At 56.6% G+C, this 18871-nt stretch overlaps 10 protein-coding genes across 10 annotated transcripts; 8 read left to right on the top strand and 2 right to left on the bottom strand.

The window, feature by feature from the left end:
• Window positions 1–2498: 2498 nt before the first annotated feature.
• On the top strand, window positions 2499–5741 carry VTJ04DRAFT_2959 (uncharacterized protein; the record flags this gene model as incomplete). The annotated part of the gene is made up of 3 exons (XM_069360805.1): window positions 2499–3899; window positions 3981–5233; window positions 5297–5741. 3 exons carry the CDS (start codon window positions 2499–2501, stop codon window positions 5739–5741), a joined length of 3099 nt encoding a protein of 1032 aa, XP_069221480.1.
• Window positions 5742–5778: 37 nt separating this feature from the next.
• Window positions 5779–6171, top strand: VTJ04DRAFT_2958 (uncharacterized protein; the record flags this gene model as incomplete). The annotated part of the gene is made up of 1 exon (XM_069360804.1): window positions 5779–6171. The coding sequence occupies one exon, from the start codon at window positions 5779–5781 to the stop codon at window positions 6169–6171; it is 393 nt and encodes a 130-aa protein (XP_069221479.1).
• A 39-nt stretch (window positions 6172–6210) lies between these two features.
• Window positions 6211–6847, top strand: VTJ04DRAFT_2957 (uncharacterized protein; the record flags this gene model as incomplete). The annotated part of the gene is made up of 2 exons (XM_069360803.1): window positions 6211–6451; window positions 6567–6847. 2 exons carry the CDS (start codon window positions 6211–6213, stop codon window positions 6845–6847), a joined length of 522 nt encoding a protein of 173 aa, XP_069221478.1.
• A 34-nt stretch (window positions 6848–6881) lies between these two features.
• On the bottom strand, window positions 6882–7166 carry VTJ04DRAFT_2956 (uncharacterized protein; the record flags this gene model as incomplete). The annotated part of the gene is made up of 1 exon (XM_069360802.1): window positions 6882–7166. One exon carries the CDS (start codon window positions 7164–7166, stop codon window positions 6882–6884), a length of 285 nt encoding a protein of 94 aa, XP_069221477.1.
• Window positions 7167–8614: 1448 nt separating this feature from the next.
• VTJ04DRAFT_2955 (uncharacterized protein) lies at window positions 8615–9439 on the top strand (the record flags this gene model as incomplete). The annotated part of the gene is made up of 3 exons (XM_069360801.1): window positions 8615–8792; window positions 8935–9133; window positions 9232–9439. 3 exons carry the CDS (start codon window positions 8615–8617, stop codon window positions 9437–9439), a joined length of 585 nt encoding a protein of 194 aa, XP_069221476.1.
• Window positions 9440–11567: 2128 nt separating this feature from the next.
• VTJ04DRAFT_2954 (uncharacterized protein) lies at window positions 11568–13205 on the top strand (the record flags this gene model as incomplete). Its single annotated transcript, XM_069360800.1, has 1 exon — window positions 11568–13205. One exon carries the CDS (start codon window positions 11568–11570, stop codon window positions 13203–13205), a length of 1638 nt encoding a protein of 545 aa, XP_069221475.1.
• A 1001-nt stretch (window positions 13206–14206) lies between these two features.
• Window positions 14207–14644, top strand: VTJ04DRAFT_2953 (uncharacterized protein; the record flags this gene model as incomplete). The annotated part of the gene is made up of 2 exons (XM_069360799.1): window positions 14207–14266; window positions 14339–14644. 2 exons carry the CDS (start codon window positions 14207–14209, stop codon window positions 14642–14644), a joined length of 366 nt encoding a protein of 121 aa, XP_069221474.1.
• A 39-nt stretch (window positions 14645–14683) lies between these two features.
• On the top strand, window positions 14684–15550 carry VTJ04DRAFT_2952 (uncharacterized protein; the record flags this gene model as incomplete). The annotated part of the gene is made up of 2 exons (XM_069360798.1): window positions 14684–14769; window positions 15418–15550. The coding sequence occupies 2 exons, from the start codon at window positions 14684–14686 to the stop codon at window positions 15548–15550; spliced, it is 219 nt and encodes a 72-aa protein (XP_069221473.1).
• A 23-nt stretch (window positions 15551–15573) lies between these two features.
• VTJ04DRAFT_2951 (uncharacterized protein) lies at window positions 15574–16777 on the bottom strand (the record flags this gene model as incomplete). Its single annotated transcript, XM_069360797.1, has 2 exons — window positions 15574–16212; window positions 16295–16777. 2 exons carry the CDS (start codon window positions 16775–16777, stop codon window positions 15574–15576), a joined length of 1122 nt encoding a protein of 373 aa, XP_069221472.1.
• A 671-nt stretch (window positions 16778–17448) lies between these two features.
• On the top strand, window positions 17449–18831 carry VTJ04DRAFT_2950 (uncharacterized protein; the record flags this gene model as incomplete). Its single annotated transcript, XM_069360796.1, has 1 exon — window positions 17449–18831. The coding sequence occupies one exon, from the start codon at window positions 17449–17451 to the stop codon at window positions 18829–18831; it is 1383 nt and encodes a 460-aa protein (XP_069221471.1).
• Between the last annotated feature and the right edge of the window lie 40 nt (window positions 18832–18871).

Raw genomic sequence — 18871 nt, 5'->3', positions numbered from 1 at the left:
TGGGGTCCTATTTTTGTACATCTTTGTATGTTCATTCCTCGGTACGTGTGAGAGTGAGTCTGGAAGATGTGAGCATGGAGAGATTGATGGCATGCCAGTAGGTGTTTACAACGCAGAGGGGAGGTGGAGGAAATGTTTCTTGGACCCATCCTCACACTTGGCGACCTTGGTCGGCTTGCATCATTCACGTACATGGGATGCCATGCCATGACCCTACCTGCAGGCACTATTGACGGATATCTTCAAACAAAAGAGGGATATATGTAATCCCCTCATCTTCGAGGTGGGTAGCTTGCCCTTCTGTGTCTCTCTGTGTCCGTTAGTGCAACAACCCTAAGCTGCCTTGGTTTGAAAGGCACGGGAGATTTTGAGGTACAGGCGTTTCAAATCAACAAGTGTCAGCCCTGGGAATTGCTTCTACCTATCATATGGGTGGTAAATATCTCGTGGGCTAGTTCCAGTTTCAAGGTTGTGCCAAATGTCCGAAACATGGTCGATACACGCTGGGTGTGTTATTGTTGTTGTTTTAGAGGCGTTGCTCCAGCTGTGTGTTCCGCAGATGGCCTCAGGAATGCTTCGAGGCGTCGTCCATCTATCCGTCAGTCCGGCGTGACCTGTGCGGCATTTGTCCCGGCCCTCGGTCGCCTTGCCCTGTGGTGGTTCAGGACAGTTGGTTGCTGGTACCTTACCCTTCCATATTTTCCCCAGAAGAAATGTCACCATGGCGGAAATTGCTTGAAATTCCTCCCACGGCGCCTCCGGGTCCGTTGTGTCCCCTTTCCTGAGTCGTCGCCTGAGATTCCCGTCGCCGTGACTCCGGGCGGCAACCTGCCAAGCACAAACCGGGATGAAAGGCAAAAATTACCAAACGACCTGTTCCTAATGCGGGCTCGTGTGCCAATGTGCTTGCCGGGTGCTACTACGACAGACAACCCCATACAAGCCAGGCAGAGAGGACCTGCAGCATGACCGGGTCCAATTTGGAGGAGACGCGCGCTCAAAAAAATGGAATGAATGGAGCCTGGACGTTGAAAGCAGTCCAGTTGCGCCCCAGCCGCCACCCTAACCGCACCCCGCGATTATTACCGGCCGGGCCCCCTGTCATACGGTATCTTACACTGTGCAGGGCTGTCCCTCTGGTTATCGATAAACATTTTTGTCAGATGTTGCCGCCGGCTGGGTGCGATGTTTGGGAACCACAAAAAGAGGGACATCGCCTTGCATTCAGATGACGTTCCGGCAGAGACGCACAAGCCCAGGGGCCAAACGGGTCTGTGTGTTTATACGACAAGTTGTCGTTTGGTGGTGGTGCATCTGACGCATGCTTGACGTGTGGAATCATTCCCGGGGTGGTGCCTGAGAGGTGGTGACGGCCTGTACGGTACCGCCAGGTAACCGCCGGCCAAGTGTCAGATCGGGCGACTTCCAGGTTCCCAAGTTCCGGGAGGGAAGGCACAAACGTCCAGTCCGAAGTTTCCCACACACAGCATAACCCGAGCCGAAAAAGGCAGCAAGCAGTGTTGGGGGACAGGTTGATTTCATGAAAAAGTGGAAGGAAAGTGTTCAAGGGTCCCGGTCTGTGAACCCAGTGCACCGACAACCCAAAAAAAAAGTGGAGGGTTCCGGCGCGTCATCGTGAGCAACCCGCTGCCCGGCAATAACCACCGCAAGCCCGGCACCCGATCCAATCCACATCCATCCACACTTTCACAGCGCTGCTACCTGTACTGCTGCTGCTCCCTCCAACTTCCAGTTCCATCTCTCCCTCACTTTGAGCTCCAGACGCAGAAAGACAGCAACCCATTGCAAGAAACCATCTGCGCCCAGCCAACCTAAACCTCGATTTCAACCTTACTTTCGTCCATGGAACCCGGTCTGGCCTGGCAATAACACGCCCCATCGTCATCTTTCTTCTGTGTTGTTCCCTGCTCGTCTCATCTTGACTCTTTCCAATTCCCCCCGGCCTTTGACCACCTCCGACAATTCCCATTTTTTTCTCTTACAACCAAGCCGCTCCACTGCACACACTCCAGATTTCCAGCGGCCGGCCCGGTGCGAACAGTGGTACTTTACTTTGGTGCCGCCCGGCACTCCAACTCCACTGTTCTTCTTCGCAGAGCAGAGAGCCGAGAAAAATTTATTCCACACACACACAAAACTCGCACCCTCTTCTTTCGCCCTTAGAAACCATCTCCCCCACCCCTCCCAAAAAAAAAACACACAGCCCTTTTTTTTCTCTTCTTTTTCTTTCCTTACATCCTCCCCTCAACCGAACCTCTGCTTTCCTCTTCCCCAATCCCGTTTGCACAGTTACACTCGTTTCACGAGGTTGACTGCCAGGGTGTTCTTCTTTTTGGTTGTCCGTCGACCGGTGGTCTGCGTCTGACAACCGCTCTAGAAGAGCTCTCGCGTCCACCCCTCCCAGCATTTCTCGCCCGCGCGGCCTCTTCGGTTCGTTCGCGTCGAGCTTTCATCATCGATCCCACACCACCACCACCATGTCGGCTCAGCCGTTCTCGTATGCGCAAGCCGCGCGCGGTCGGCCTGCCTCCACCCAACCAAATCAGCAGCAAGAGGGGTCCAGCACTGCCCCATCGACGGCCGGTTCCCAAGCGAAGGACGATGCTTCCACCGTCGCCGGTTCAGTAACAGCACCTTCTGTCACTTCGACAAACGCCGATTCTCGCGACGTCGACCAACAGACCACCACCCCGACACAGGCAGAAGACCGTCAGTCTAAGCCGCACTCAAAAGCCCCCTCCGTTGCCGACTCGGCATTGTCCGAGGTATCTGCCGGAGACGCATCCAAGAAGGCCGCGGGCGCCTCTGCCGCGAAACAGCATGAGCATCGCTCACAGACCCGGGGCAACAGCGATGACAAGACGTCTCGCTCTACCAGCCGGACGTCCCGCGCCAATGACAGCGTGGATGGCAAGAAGGGGAAGAAGGGCAAAAAGGCCCGTACCAACGACAAAGATACCCAAAGCACTAAGAACCAGGAGGAGGATGCTGAGAAGGACAAGGAGCCGCCCAAGCCCGTGGTTCTGACAGAGGCGCCGCTCCCGGCTGTCAACCCATGGGCCCAGCGCATGGAAGCGCGCAAGGCCGCTGCCCAGGCCAAGTCCACCGAGGAACCGGCCCCCTCCGAGTCGCGGCAAGACCCAGCCCCGGCCGATATTGCGGCGCGGAGCACAACGCAGAATGGCGAGAACAAATGGGGACAGAAGAAGCCGGAGGGTTCGCGGACCGACCAGGCCCCGCGCAGGAACGGTCCTCGCGGCAGTCGTGCTGGTGACAAGGACGACAAGTCTCCTGTGACACTTCCTCCCGTCGCGGATCCGGCATCTTGGCCTGATCCGAAGTCTGCCGCTGAGCAGGACCAGGCGGCAAAGAAGAAGGTCGAGAAGTCGGAGAAGACCGACAAGTCGGACAAGGCCGAGAAAACTGACGCCGCCGACAAGGATGCTCCCGAGGAGAGCGCGGCTCCGGCCCGCAAGAAGACGTGGGAGAAGCTCGACATTGTTCCTTCGGTCGTCTTTGAGACCCAGCTCCCCCAGATCCGGGGATCCAAGCCTCGCAACAGCGCTCCTAGAGGCAGCCGTGACCCAAGCTCCGCCAAGGCGAACCATGTTAACAACACTGCCGGCGCGCAGCCTGCGACGCCCACCGCCAGCGACAAGGCGGCCTCCAATCCGGGATCCACGGCTCCCAAGACCACCAACAACAACGCCCGGCCCCGGGACGGCAGCATCGCCTCGCGGACGGCTCCCCAGCCCCAACAGCCCAATGCCAAGCGCAGCCCGGCCGACGCTGCCAACCGCGACCAGCGGAAGCCGTCGACAACTTCGGCCGCCACGACGGAGCCGGCTCGTGATGCCAATGCCGTCGCCACCCCCTCTGTACGTGGGCCGATCCAAGACGGACCCGTGGGCGGTCATCGTCGCGCCGCTTCTTTCCGTCAGGGACTGACTCGAGAACAGACCTCCAAGAGGGCTAGCGCCACGCGCGACATCCGCGTTGATACCGGCTTCCAGAACAACACCGAGAACGGCCAGAACGCCGCACGTGGTCCCCAGCAAGAACGGAACGGCTTCCCCGCCAGAGGCGACTTTGCTAAGGACGCCGCCCACGGCCAACAATTCCCCGCCCGTGATGGCCGTCCGGAGCGCGGCCGCGGCGGTTTCCGTGGACGCGGAGGCCATAACAACGCCACCGGCCACCATTCGTCTCCGTCTTACCCCACCAACGGTCACTACCCGACCACGAATGGCTTCCAGTCTCGCCAGAGCCCGACTACCCAGGGCCCGGCTCCGTTCGCGAACCAGTTCCCCGCTTCGTTCGGCCATCCTCAGAGGGGTAGGGGCAACAAGTGGGCCGGCCAGTCGACCGCCCGTAATGGCCATGCTGCCACCGGCTTCCCTCCCAAGGCCCCGGCCCAGGTTAACGATTTTGCGGTTGGCCAATACCCGCCGTACATGTACCAGCCCGTCTTTGACGTATCGATCCCCGTTCTCAAGACCCAGATCGAGTACTACTTCTCGGTCGAGAACCTCTGCAAGGACTACTATCTCCGCAAGCACATGGATGGTCAGGGCTTCGTCCACCTTTCCACCATTGCTAACTTCAAGCGCGTGAAGATGGTTACGGAGGATCTGGATCTGGTGCGCTTCGTCTGCTCGCTTTCTGACAAGATCGAGTTTGGCGTCGGCGATGACGGCATTGAGCGCCTGCGCGCACGCGAGAAGTGGCAGCTCTTTGTCCTGCCGCCCAGCGAGCGCGAGGAGGCCTTCCGCAATGATGGCCCGGCCAACTGGACCCCTTACGTCCGTCCGGATGCCCACATGGCTGCTCCCTTCAGCCCCATCGTTCCCCAGCCGTATCCCCCGGCCGTGGGCGGTTATCCACCATATGTTGATGGACAGCTCTTTTCGCCGTCCTTCCCCAACGGGGTGGCCTACGATCCGGCCGCAGTTAATGGTGCTGCTGTGAATGGCAATCACCACGCTCCCGAGACGCGTCTGACTGCTGGGGTTCCCGAGTATGCGCCGCCCCAGTCGCCCGTGACTCTGGAGAGCATGACCAACTTCCCGGACTCCCAGCTTGAGAAGCTGATGGTTGTCCTGAGCTACGACGATGAGAAGGGCGAGGCCGGTCCGTCCAGCGATGCTGGCGTGGCCGGATACGTCTCGGATGCCCCGAATGGTGCCGCCGATGCCGCGGCTGATGCTCAGAGGTAAATTACCGCAACAATTCCCCGGAAGCTCGAATCAACGACATGTTCTAACGTCCGCAACAGTGCGCCCGAAGGTACAAACGAGCAGCGCGACATTGTCTGGGTGGATGGCCAGGCCCCGGCCTCCACCAAGGGCCAGACCGAGCGCAAGCCGTACACCGAGATCCGCAGCGCGGCTCTCGAGAAGCGGCAGAACGCCAAGGACGGCGAGACCCCTAAGGAGATGCAGAAGCTCTACCAGTTCTGGTCTCACCTGCTGCTTAACGACTTTAACGCCAAGGTCTACCAGGAGTTCCGCACCCTGGCCCTGGAGGACGCTTCGCGCGAGACTCCGGCGACATGCGGCCTGAAGAGCCTGCTCGACTTCTACAACAAGCTCCTGCTGAACAACAACACCCGCAAGCCGTGGCCGCAGGACCGGGCGGTGCCCGAGATTTTCACTGCGCACATGAACGAGGCCGTCGAGCTGAACCGCAGGCTCGGTGCCAACGGCGTCGCCACCATCTGAGGTGCTTCTCTGAGATGTAGCGGGCCGGCCTTCGGTCATGGTGACTTCCCACGACGGCAGTGGGTTAGTCTTGGTCTCAGACGTTCATTTGAAGCAACCAGAACATTTGAGGGGATCTTTTCGGCACGGCACGGCCTGGGCTCATCCGGGCCGCATGATGCATATGGCACTTGTTTTTCTCTTTTCAGAAAAAGGAAAAAGCAAAAAGGCAAAAAGCGTCCTTCTGAGTGGGATCTCTCATACCCAAGGGAACCCCAACGAAGGAAATATTTGTTCACTTTGTTTTGGGATTAACGGACACCATAGATGGAGTGGTGTATGCCAAGGACGGCGTTCAGGCAGGCATTTCGACGACGACCTGCTTCAGACACTAATCTTTTCGGCACTTAACACCTTCCATCCTTCCAGGGTGTTCCTCCCCGCTCTTTGAAGTTCGAGCATGGCTGGCGCATCGTTCGACGGTCGTTCTATGACTTTTGCTGTGGCATATCCGCCCATTCAGCACAGAACGGCGTCGACAAAAATATTTTTCGTTTTCTTTTCGTCATTCTGTTGGTCATCATACGGAAAATTCGGGGCAAAGATTTGGTCGAAGAGCAAACAGCATGAGCATGGGGCAAAGGCGTTTGAGCAACGGGTGGGCCACGGATCTTTGGGAGGTCTGGTCCGGTGGTTGTTGTTGTCCTCGTCTCACGTCACACGGATGGAGGGTGGGAGGGTTTGGGCAAAGGAGGGGGCGCCTTCGGCATGATCTTGTGTGTTCTTTTTTTCGTTTCTTCTCGCAGGCGAAAAAGGGGGGAGATGGTTAATCTTTTCGGTTTTCAGAGATTTATCGACCATTTTGGCTTTTCCACCCCGGCATGTTTCGACGTCCCGTCCCGTCTCGTTTCGCTCAGCCCGGACATGGATGGATGGGTCCTTCTCTCAGCAAGACCGACGGGAGGGGTCCAACCCGACGACAGGATTCACCCGCCAGCTGGGAGGCAACGAACGACGGCGATATTGAGACTTTCATCGACATGTCGACTGCATTTTCGTCTTCGCAGGGCATGAGGTCTCTATTTTCGGGGCAACCCGGTTGTCGTCGTCGTCGACGCGAGCCTTGATGCTTTCTCTTCGTTGGGAAGACACAGGTTGAGCTCAGCAAGCAGGGGCAGGCTTCCTTATCTCTCGAAGAGAAGATTGGGAGGCACCTCGGCGTTCTCCAACAACGGCATGGCTCTGGTCTCTAGGCTGGACGGGCAATCCTCGGGGCATAACGGGGTGGGAAATGACAGGAGATGATGGGGCTGGCAAGCAGATTTTGGGAGGGCTTTTTTTCTTCATGATTGATGGTGTAAAGGGACAAAAATGTGGCATGGGGAATCGGGATGAAACAATTCTTAGATTATTTTTCCTTCTTTGTCTTTCTGTGGTGTTACACATTGCGCTTTGTGATTTTTTTTTATCTTTTTCTTTTTCCTGATTGTTGCGTGTAACGGGGAAACTCGGGCCAAATTCTCATTTTCTTTTCTTCCATGCAGCGTGGAAAGATAAAAGCAAATTTGGCTTGCAATGGTGTATAAATAGAACATAACACAACACACAAGACCAAAGCAAACAAACAAAACAAATGAAACAAGAAAAGAGCGTTGCGTTTTTTTCACATGATTTGTACGTAGCAGCTAACTGTATGTATCTGAGTAGTGTGCCCGAGTTGAACAAGACAACAAACAACGTGGAAAACTCCTCTGTCTGTATGTGAGACAAACGAGTCCTCACCGAGAATTGACCGGCATGGAGCGGGGCGGTACTTCGTAGCAACGCTTTGATGGTGATGAGATTGAGGTGGAAGTGCTGAGGCGGGTTTGTGGGGGAGGGGCAAGGCCAGGACCCGCCAAGGGTATCCATCCACCTTGGGGCACGTGCCGAGGCCGGATCCAGTGGAAAAGCTGGGTGGGTTTGCTGGAGTGATGACGAGAGGAAACCACATGCGTGCATGCAATGACCGTCCTCTCATGTAGAAGATTTGTGGATGTTATGCAGCGCCTAAGGTAACCTCCTCCATTAAGGACCTGGATTGAAGTCCGTGCCTATCACGGATTGTTATCTGCGCCAACTACGAAGTATACTCTCTGGAATGTCTGATGCCCTGAGGACGGGAGGGACGAGGGCGAACAGACACACGGGCCGGCCCAGCATCAGAGAGCCAAGCAGGGCCAGCAAGGTGCACCTCAGTCACATGCCCGCTGCTGGCGTCAATTGTCGATCATCAATCCATCCCCACTGGACAATTGAACATCTAAACACCTGCAGATTGCTGAGGTGCTGTTGAGATCAACAACACAACAGAACACAACGACCGTTCTGCGGATCTCTAGAACGGCGTTTACAGCGGACTCGTCGGTTTTTTTCTGATTGCTTGTTTTTTTTTCCTATCCACTGCATCGCTCTGCAGCATCATCGGAGGCCGTGCGTCCGCCGGTACACAGGCCTGCGAGGTGCAAGGGCTTGGGACAAGGCATGTGCTCGCTTCAGTTCTCAGGTCCTTACTTACCTCATCATCTTCACACTCGCAACTCACGCTCACACTCACACCTGGGGCTTCAAGATTTGAGAACATCAACACCGCCAACCAGGAGTACCTACCCCTACCTGACCTACCTGCCTCAGGTACCTCTCCCTACCTGGTAGCTTATCTATATCTCGTGCGTGACGCGGACACGGAGAGCTATAACATCATCCTCCAAACAGCAACCAACCAAACGAAACCAAACCAAACGACCACGACCACGACCCAGACCCAAAATACATTTACCAACGCTTTCCAAACCAAGCAAACGCGCGGTTGCGGCCGTCAATATATGGCCTCGCTATCACCCGACCGGACCGACATGACCACCGCCCGCTCGTCCCCGTCTTCCCAAGCGGTTGTTTCACCGCCGTCGGCAGGAGAAGGAGGTAGCAACGGGGTTGGTGTTGGCGGAGGAAGCGGTGGTGGTGGTGGCAGAGAGGAAAGGGAACGGCCGCGGCTGACAGATTTGGAGAAGAAGGCGAATCATATCGCTTCTGGTACGTTTCTCTCTTCCTTGTCCTTTCTCTCTTGATCTCTTGCCAGTGATTCGGGATACTTGTCATCCTGATCCCTTCCGGTCTGGTCGGGTCTGGTTTGGTTTGATGATGAATGTCATCATGTGCTGATGGTGATGTGCAGAACAAAAACGACGTCAAGCAATCCGCGAAGGATTCGATCGCCTCAGCGAAATTGTCCCCGGCCTCCAGGGCCAGGCGCGCTCTGAGGGCATTGTGCTGCACAAGACCCTGCTGCATCTGAGGAAGCTGCTGCTGGAGAGGAGGAGGATGATTGAGATGCTGGAGAAGAACGGGGTGGAGGTGGATCCGGAGATGAGGAAGTGAGTTTTTTTTGTCCCTCTATTCCTTCCTCCTTCCTGATCTGCCCTATCTATGCTGGGCATGTTTTCTTTCCCAGGCTAACAAAGCCACCACTCAGACCTCTCGAAATGCTGCCCCCAGGCTGGCTAGACCAAGAACTCGAAGAGGAAGGGGAGGATAGCGACGATAGTAGGAGCAGTGGGACGGGCGGAGGATCCGAGTCGGATGATGAATGGGAGGGCGGGCGCGACAACAGCAATAACAAGAACGGTGATAAGACGGATCGGGAGAGGAGTGGGAGTAATGTGAGTGATTTACAATACTAGGGGTTCTTCAGGTGGGAGAGAGTTAGGCTTCATGAGTTTCGTGAAGAGGCGGTGATGGGAAGGGGAGAGGGAGGGAGGGGGGGGCGGTGAGATTTTTGATACCCAGCGGATCCGGATATAACTACCGACCTACCTACTACCAGAGAGGTGTTGCTCGAGCCGAGTTTTACGGAGGACTTAGATAGACCCAAGGGTCGACATTGCATATGTTTAAGGGTTTGGGGAAGCTCATCAGGCATGAAGGTGTCGAGGTTAGGTCGGGTGGTTTACAACAGCTTGCTGCAAGCATGCTGGACAGATATGTGCTTCACAGGCAGCTTGTGCGATGAAGCACATATTTGCAAGTTTCGGCGACATTTCATCCATCAGCGAAAATATTAGTTAGACCCCCCCAGGGAAGCGAGGATACACTACAATCCATCCGTCGAGTGCAAATCTTTCCAAACAGAGGACCTTGCTACCAGCACTATGATCTAGCTACCTGTGGTGATGTCACCCTTCCCACACCGCCACCAATCGAACAAGCCTCATGTGGCTCGCCCCTCCCTCGTATATGACATCATACGGCTGACCGAGTCCACACCGCTCGGGTTTGTAATTGACGGCGAGCTCCGGGGACGAGGGTCGCTGTGGCTGATGAATGGATTGGATGGAGGTTGGTATAGGACGTAGCGTATGCCGACATGCAGACGACCAATGCAGATACATGGTAACACAGCCACAGCCGGCCCACCCTCACAAGCAGAACGAGGGGCTCTCGCGTCTCGCTGTTACCGACAGCTCCCATGACCCCACGTATTTGTCACACCTCCGTTCTTCGATAGTGCCGCGTGCCCGGTCAGGCGGCGCTACGATGGTGTTTCGTTGAGTGCTGGGGACAGGTAGGATGGGTCATGCCGCTGCTAGGTTTGGGTTTATCCTTGATAAGTACGAGGATATTGTGGATGGTGAGGAAGCTATGGGAGGGTTTGTGTCTGGCCCGAGTCTATGCTTGGGAGGACAAGACTTGTCTTTTCAAAACGGACACCGAGTCCATGGATGTTCTTCTGACGGACTGATAAAATTACCGTCATGATATCACCGGGTTATCTAACGTCGACGGGAGCTGAGTAAGGGCCTCTCAAAGTCTACAAACTTGCTCCTAGCTCGCTTGGATGATATCTTAGCTCAGTCCTGTCGGAAGTTTTCTAGAAGAGCCAAGTAATCAAGTGTGGCGATCTTCAACAGTTAAGACATACGGTGCACAGCGTCGGGCGGAGATTAACTGGTGACTTTGGCCACTGGATGCAACATCCGCCATCAAGCAAACTTTCTATCAGGGACTGGAAATCCCATGCTGCCACAGGTTTACTGATGCTAGCGGGGTCGCCGCCCGGACGCCCGGCCGAAAGCCTAGAGAATCGCCCTGCATGAGCGGCCCAAGAAACTGGCCCGGAGGGTTTTTGCTAGTGTGTATGCCGGTTCGTGCATGTCTTCGGCCAGGGTATGATGGGAGGCCTGGAGAAATATTGAGCTTGATAGTTGATGTTTTGAGTTTTGTTGAGAGGAACGTGGAAGTTCATCTTATCTTGCCCAGGTTGAAGATTCCATGGGTGAGAGGGACATCCTGGATTGGCATGGATCAACAACACCACAACGTGAGCCAGAGGGCACCTGCCTTGCTTCCGTTCCATCCCCGGCTTCCGTCACTCCATCGGCCGTCCCGTCATTGCCCGTCCTTGCATATCATTGCATGTCATTGCCTGCTTTTCTCTTTCCTCTCCAGTTCCAAGGTTCCTTCCCACTCCCGCTCACCCCACCCTCCTTCCCTGCTCTCTTGCTCAGCCATATTGAGCAAGCCCTGTGCCCCGCTCCCAACCAAGCACAGCCAGGCAACCTTCCCACCACCCCGCTACTAACGCTGCTTGCTGACCTCACATTGCATTTTGCTCGGTTGCCTCTTTCTTCCTCCCGTCGCAACCCTTCGCTGCTTCAAAGACGGGAAAAGCCCGGAGAGCGCCCCATCATCCGATTCCATCCAAACAGAATCTTGGTCAAACAAGCAAACAAACTCGGACGAAATCTAGATCCACCACAACTTGTTTGAAGTCTTCATCTTAGCATACACTTCACTTCATCCCACTACTGCATGGTGATGGCTTCCTACGATCCATACGACGCCGACCGCGAGCGCACCTTGCGCCGCAACTACTACCGCGACGACCGCTATGACGACCGCTATGACGACCGCGAGGACCGCTACTATGACCCGCGCGACGCCGTCTACACCCAGCCGTCGCGCGACCTAGTCCCCCGCCACCACGACGACTCTGTCGAAGAAATCCGCCGCGACTTCCCGCCACCTGGCTACTCCAGCCGCTACTACGACGGTTACGATGATCGCCGCGCCGGCTATGGCCGCGACCGTGCGTACGAGGACTATCCCAGGTATCGCAAGAAGGCTGACACGCTCTATGAAGAGGAACGCAAGAAGAAGGCCCGCATTCTCTCCAAGCAGGAACAGATCATCGCCGCCATCGCCGGCGCCGCCATCGCTGTTGGCGGAAAGGAGCTCTACGACCGCCGAGAGGCAAGCCAACACGGAAAGGAGGTCCAGAGGAACCTCCTGACCACGGCCGCCATCGGCGCTGCTGGTGCCCTGGCTGGGTATTCGGGGACTGAGATTTACAACAAGGTCAAGGAGAAGGAGGAAAAGAAAAAGTATGGCTATTACTCGGACGATGAAGAGAGCGTCAAGGAGAAGAAGGGCCATAAGAACTTCCTCGAGAACGCCCTAGTTGCCGCCGGTCTGGGCGGCGCTATCAAGGCCCTGACGGGCGGAAAGGATGACAAGGCCGAAAGTTCCGGGAGATCCGACACCCGCAGCCGTCGCGGGGACAGCCGCGACCGTTCGCGGTCGCGCTCCAGGTCTCGCTCCCCTGCCCGGTCAAGGAGCGGCAGAGACAAGGGCGACAACCCGGCTTCCAAGATCCAGAAGGCTGCCATGGCTTCGCTCATCGCCGGCGCGACCGAGGCCTTCCGCGTCTCCAAGCAGCCCGGCTCGTGGAAGGGCGAGAAGGCGAAGCGCATCCTCACCGCCGCGGCAGGTGCTGCCGCGCTTGACACAGCGCAGAACTCGGACAAGGCCGGCAGCAAGCTGGGCCTGGCCGAGGCCGTCGTCGGCGGCCTGATTGGCAATCGCGTCCTCCACGGCTCCAAGAAGAACATTGAGATGGACGAGAAGACGGGTCGGTCCCGGTCTCGCTCGCGCCGGCGCTCCGGAGAGAGGGGTGGTCCCGGTGGGGTGGGACTTGCTGCCCTCGCGACAGCCGGCCTGAGCGCCCTCGCTGGCAAGAAGCTCATGGACAAGCACGAGTCGAGGTCGAGGTCTCGGCACCGCGCCGACTCACGCGACAGCCGGGATGGATCGCCTGATCGCCGCCGCCGGAGCCGGAGCCGGAGCATTGTGGACGGCGCCCGCCGCAGCCTGGCCAAGCTAGGCCTCGGCAACGGACCGGCCGATGATGATGATGATTACGTCCGTGATCGGAGCCGCAGCCGGGACCGCAGGCGCAACTACGACGACTACGAGGACTCGGGCCGGTCCCGTCGGCACAGGGACTACGACAGCGACTACGACGACCGGGACCGCTCGCGCGAGCGGCGCAGGCGGGACTCGTACGACGATGACCGCTACCGCCGCAGCAGCGACCGGAGACGCGGGTCGGATGACGACTATTCGGACGATGACAGGAAGAGGGGAAAGAGAGGTAAGCAAGTTTATTAGCACTACTACTACCTACGGCCTTTGCCGTCGTCGCGACCATCCGCGCGGCCCACGGTGTTTGCCAAAGCGTGAGAAGCGATGAGTGTGGGAGAAGAGCCTGGGCGAAGAGAGGTTCGGCGAGAAGCAAGCGATGAACCACAGGGCTTTTTGACAAGGGGTGATGTTGCCGTCGCCAAGGAAGCGGCATCGAAGGCATCATCTCGGAGGTGCAGGAGATGGACAACCGGTCAGAAGCACGAGACGCAGAGGCTGGAGCAGGAAGAGAAAAGGAGACGGACTTTCTTTGGAAAGCATGCGGGCGGCGGTGATTGATGGCTCCAACCAACTCGGCACGCGGACGACGGCTGACTCATCGCCATCAGGGGCCGACCACTACGATGATGATGATGGGCCTCGTTATCTCGATGGGAACCCATACGGCGCCATCTGAGGTTGGGGAAAGACATCATCATCACGATCCTCGGTGTCTGTCATGAGCCGTCTGAGCCCATGATCACCGCCGCCGATGCCGCCAACGTTTCCTTCTCCCTCTTCCTCTTCCTGCAGCTAGCTGCGTTACAGTCCTGGTGGGACACAGAGGGCAACTGCCTGCCACGGCATCTCCAGCGCCAGAGGGGTTGTTTGGCAATATTGGTGTCACGCAGACAGTGGCTCTTGAATCCAACGGGACTGTTTGCTCGAGCTCAGGTCTCGCTCTCATGCGCCGTGTTACATACCTACCCTCACCCTCCACCGCCGCCGTCCCGTCTCGTCCCCAGGCCACACCGGCACTTTGAATCCCTTCTTTGTCTCACAGGACAAGGGGTTCGGTGTTGCTGTGTCGATCTGCTCTCTTTTTCCCGGTCTACTGGGCCAACACTTCTTCTTTCCACGCTTTGTTGGTGTTCGTTTCGACGCCGTGGCCGTTGCTGTTGTTGCACGACATTTCTTCTCCTGTTTTCCTTGCACATGTAACGCTTTTCTGAGGGGTTGGTTCATTTTGTCTAACTTTGGGTGATTTAATGTTTAGACGATCGTCGGTACTAAGGCCGTGCCCCCGTCAGGGTGAGCGAGATGCTCCCGTCTGCCTGCCTGCCTGCCTGCCTACCTGCCTGCTTGACGACTGTAGGGGTTAGGTTGGTGTAGGTAGGTAGGTTGGTTGGTTGGTTAATCGTTTCTCCTTCCAAAGCTGGGAAAGATCCTACCTGCTCACGCTGGGGTCATCTATTCTGTTGTTTGTTGGCGGTTTTTGGAGTTTCCTTCCTACCTCTGTCTACCTTTCCAGAACTAGTTGGGTGGCAAGCACCTTGCCTTGTTTGTTGGATCTTATGAATATGGACTCGGCGGCTTGTTTTGGCGGTGGAGGACAAAAAGGGATTATGATGACGACTGGGATGATGATGGATGGATTGAGATACCGGACGATGGAGAGGTTGTTTCTTTCTTTCTTTTTCTCTTGATGATCTTGTCACCCCTGTTCCTATTTTCTTGTCGTTTTGATGTTGGTGTCAGCTATCCTTCCAGGTTGGTTTAAGATGTATCGTTGGATGATGACGACGGATGATCATGATGATGATTACCTAAGGTACTTCATTTGATGAGATTTATGAGACGAGAAAAAACAAAGAATCTACCAATTGATGATGGTTCGGGTTAGGCATGAGTCAGGTATTGCTCGTATAGTTTGATGAGAGTGTTTTTATTTTTTGTGGAATGATGACTTCGGGTTCTGTTCACTGTGTCAAGTTGGCTCTGATATCTATAAATACACACTTGAATTACGCCGAGTCATAGGCTATCACGGCGACAACCAGGAAGAAGGAGAATAAGGATGTGGCAATCCATATATGATCCCTGTTCCAATGTCCGTCAGGTTGATGATGGCATGGTGGACTTACTTTACTGACTGTGCTTTTTCAAGCCCTGACTAAATATCAAGTGTGGGAGCAAGCAAGCAAACCCAGCACTCATGCCGAGCAAATGTTGGAACTTAACGGTGTGCATGGAAGGAATATGTAAGTACGGGTGTTTGCTGATTGATATCAATCATATTGTCTGAGTCAACCGTTTGCTCACCAAGTGGGGTACATATGTGTGTGTATATGTTCAGCATTACTATAAACGTTGTAGATGTATTGGACATGAAAAAGAATAGAGCGCGCGGTCGTCGTAACTCTCCCAAGGTATCAGACATTCATCCGTCCATTCGTCCCATCCATGCATGACGGTTCAGGCATAGGTTAGCTCAGGGTTTACTTTCGATATATCCAACCAAGACGCCGGTCCGGTCCTGTATTATTACCCTTCTCCTCGACAACCACACACACCACTACCACACCATCGCCATGATTGTCATCATCAATTAATTCTCATCCACCCCGCCTCAATCTCACTGAGCCTTCTCCCCCTTCTGCTCCTGCTCCAACGTCCACTTGACAGCGCGCCTGACGCCTTCATCCAGGGGCACGAGCGGCTTGTACCCGAGCCTCCTCTTGGCCTTGGAAATGTCGTAGTAGCGCGTCATGCAGCTGTAAATGATCCTCTGGCGGTTGAAGGTGGGGGGCTTGCCGATGGCCCAAAAGAAGCACTCGCTCAAAAAGCCCAGGACCATGCCGACGCTGCGGGGGAGCACGCGCACGTGCTCGGTGCCGCGCGGGGAGCCGGCGGCGGCCCAGACGGCGCGGGCAAAGTCCCAGAAGTAGACGGGGCTGTCGTTGGTGATGAAGAAGGCCTCGCCGTCGACGCGCTCGTGGTCGAGCGGGATGATTTTCGAGGCGGCAGTGACGAGCAGGGCGCGGGCGGCCAAAAGGTGGGCGTGCGCAACGTTCTCGACGTAGGTGAAGTCGAAGAGGTTGTCGTTGTCGCCCACCTGCACGTTGTCCCGCCCCTGCCGGTAGACATTGATCAAGTGGTAGAGGACCATGGTGTCGCCCTCGCCCATGATGCCGGACGGGCGGATGGCGCAAGTCAGGAGTTTCGGAGCGTCGGCGGAGCGGTTGGCCTTGAGGACGAGTTCTTCGGCGGCGGCCTGTGGAGGGTTGGTTCGTTAGTTGGAGAGGGGATATGGGGAGGGGATATTGGGAGGAAGGGAGCGAGGTGGGAGTACGGACCTTGGTCTCGGAGTAGTACTCGGTCTGGGCCTTTCCGCGGACCGTGGGCCAGCGCTCATCGGCGTTGATGAGGTCTGAGACATTGTCGCTGATGACGCTCGCGGAGCTGGTGTAGACGAGGGCTTTGACGCCAGTCTTTTGGCAAGCCTTGATGACGGCGGCGGTGCCATCGACGTTGACCTTCTTGAAGAGGGCGTGGGAGACCTTGTCGTTGCCTTGGGCCGGAGGGGATGCGGTGTGGATGACAACGTCGGGCTTGACCTTGGCGAAGATGGACTCGAGCTTGTCCGAGTCGGTGATGTCGGCCTCGAAGTACGAGACGCCGTCCGAGTCGGGGCGGCGGTTGCGGGTGCAGCGCAGGTCGACGACGGACACAGTGGCCTTGTAGTCGCGCAGAAGAAGGCGGACAACGTGGTGGCCGAGGAACCCGCAGCCGCCGATGACCAGCACCGAGCCGAGATCGGGTTTCGCTTCGGAGCCCATGGTATCTCAGAGGATTGACTCGTTCGGATTGGGTCCGGACAGCTGCTTCGGGGGTGGGAAGGGAGTCAATTGGCGACAGAGGGAAAAGCGGTGGTGGTTGTCTTTTTTGGTGGAAGATGCAATGTCGGGACCCGAAGATGGATGTCGAGCTGATGTTGGATGTTAAGTATGTCTTGGCATCTCCTGGATGAATGGACGGGCTGCAGCGCCAAACATTTGGGCGGACATGTGGGGCAGAATTGTCTTGGCAGGTGCTGTGGGGCTGCTAGGCACCTGGGGTCCCACTGACAATCCAGGGTCTGGCTGCCTGCTGTTGTTTGACTTAAAGAGTCACCTTTGAGAGTCGATTCACTTTCATCTCATCTCACTTGGAATGGGGCCCTTTGTGGGTGCCGGCCAACCTTAGGGTTTTTGAATTTTGAGCTATTACGACCTCGCTCCGACTCGGTTGGTTTTTAAATTCTACTTTGGATTTCATGGCACATTTTCATCCTCCTCTTCTCAGCTTTGCGCGGATGTTCCTCGCTGCTCACACGACTCAATCTCTTATATACATCCAACGCGTGTTTTCTCATGATTTCTGCTCTGGCTCGATTACCAACATATATACTACCATCCCTACGTTATTCCGGGGAAACTCGCCATATCCATGATTGACTCACACGTCCAACATGAGTCAAGTCGATCTGGAGATTCTCGCCCACGTCGCTGCCCCCGCCAGGGCCTCTGACGATGTCAAGTACAGGGGCCTGGCATCCGCCTATCTCAACTTCGAACCAGCAAGGAGGATACGAATCTCCCCAAATCAGGAGGGAGAGCCCGAATCACGCGTGGAAAATGGACTGGAGGATGCAGAAAAGTCAGCTTCGCAACGGCTGCGACAACATGGCACCGGCCTGGAATCACCCTCCATGTCCTTCCAGAGTGTTGACCACAACCTCCAATCACCAACTGTGAGGCAGTCCAAGAAGCAGGCAGGCCCTGGGTCACAGCTGTCCTGGCAGGCTCCGAGCACGGTCAACGACTCCATGCCGAACAATGACTTCGTGCTCCCAGAATACTTCACACCAAGGAGGGTCATCGAGCACTATAACTCTATGTTGGAGACTTCTCCACTAGAGTCTCCATCTATACCACCACCAGGCAACATAACGGCCGCGACTCAAGGTAAACTCCATGACCAGACGGCATTGTTTGACGAGGTAGACGGCATTCCAGAGCTCCAATCGACAAAGAAAGATGAGCAACCGAAGCATCGCGGCATTAATCCAACACCTGGCAGCGACGATATCATCCCGCAATCTCCAGAACAGAGCCTCAAACGCCCAGCCTCCCCTCAGCCTTCCTCGCCCTCCATCATAGAAGAAACCCGCCTCCTCCCCTCTCCCTCCCCAACCCAACAACCCCAACAACCGTCCAAACTCACCCGCACCAACACGGCCCCGCTCCCTTCCAAACGCCGGCGCACCTCCCCCTCCCCAACCCCGACGGCCGCCCTCTCTCGAAGCGCAAGCGACCTCTGGCCCAAGGGCAGCAAACCCCCTTCCACCAAACGCGGCTACCTCCCTCCCCCGCCACCGGCCACCCTTCTCGACTCGGCGCTCGAAATCATCCCGCCCCCACCCCCGGCTTCAACCCGCGACCTGCGCCCCGAAGACCTGATCACCGACCTCCTCGCGCGCCTGGCCCAGGAACTCGACCTGCCCAAGCGCTTCCGCCCGGCGTCGCAGGCGCGCGACCTGCGCCCGTTCGAGCGCGGGTACTGGCGCCTCGACTGCCGCGCGTGGGACGCCGAGCTGAAGCGGTCGTGCTGGGGGTTTTTGGCGAACTACCTGGCCAAGGGGGCGGCGGGGTGGGGCACGTCGTGCAGGCGGGATGAGGAGTTCAAGGAGCTGAGGGTGTATTGCTGGGGGTGCACGGTCGGGCATGTGTATTTGGTGCTGTATCTGGCGAGTAGGCGGATGGTGCTGTATACGGGTGCGGAGTGGGTGGGCGGGGATGGGGAGGTGGTGGTGGTGATGCCGGAGAAGGGGGTGGCGGCTTTGGGGAATTGATAAATAGAGGAGCGAGGGAAATTGGAAGGTGCTCGAGAGC

The sequence above is a fragment of the Mycothermus thermophilus genome (genome assembly GCF_041956435.1).
Source record: "Mycothermus thermophilus strain CBS 625.91 unplaced genomic scaffold VTJ04scaffold_2, whole genome shotgun sequence".
Taxonomy (NCBI): Eukaryota; Fungi; Ascomycota; class Sordariomycetes; order Sordariales; family Chaetomiaceae; genus Mycothermus; species Mycothermus thermophilus.
This window is presented reverse-complemented; position numbering and strand designations above follow the sequence as displayed.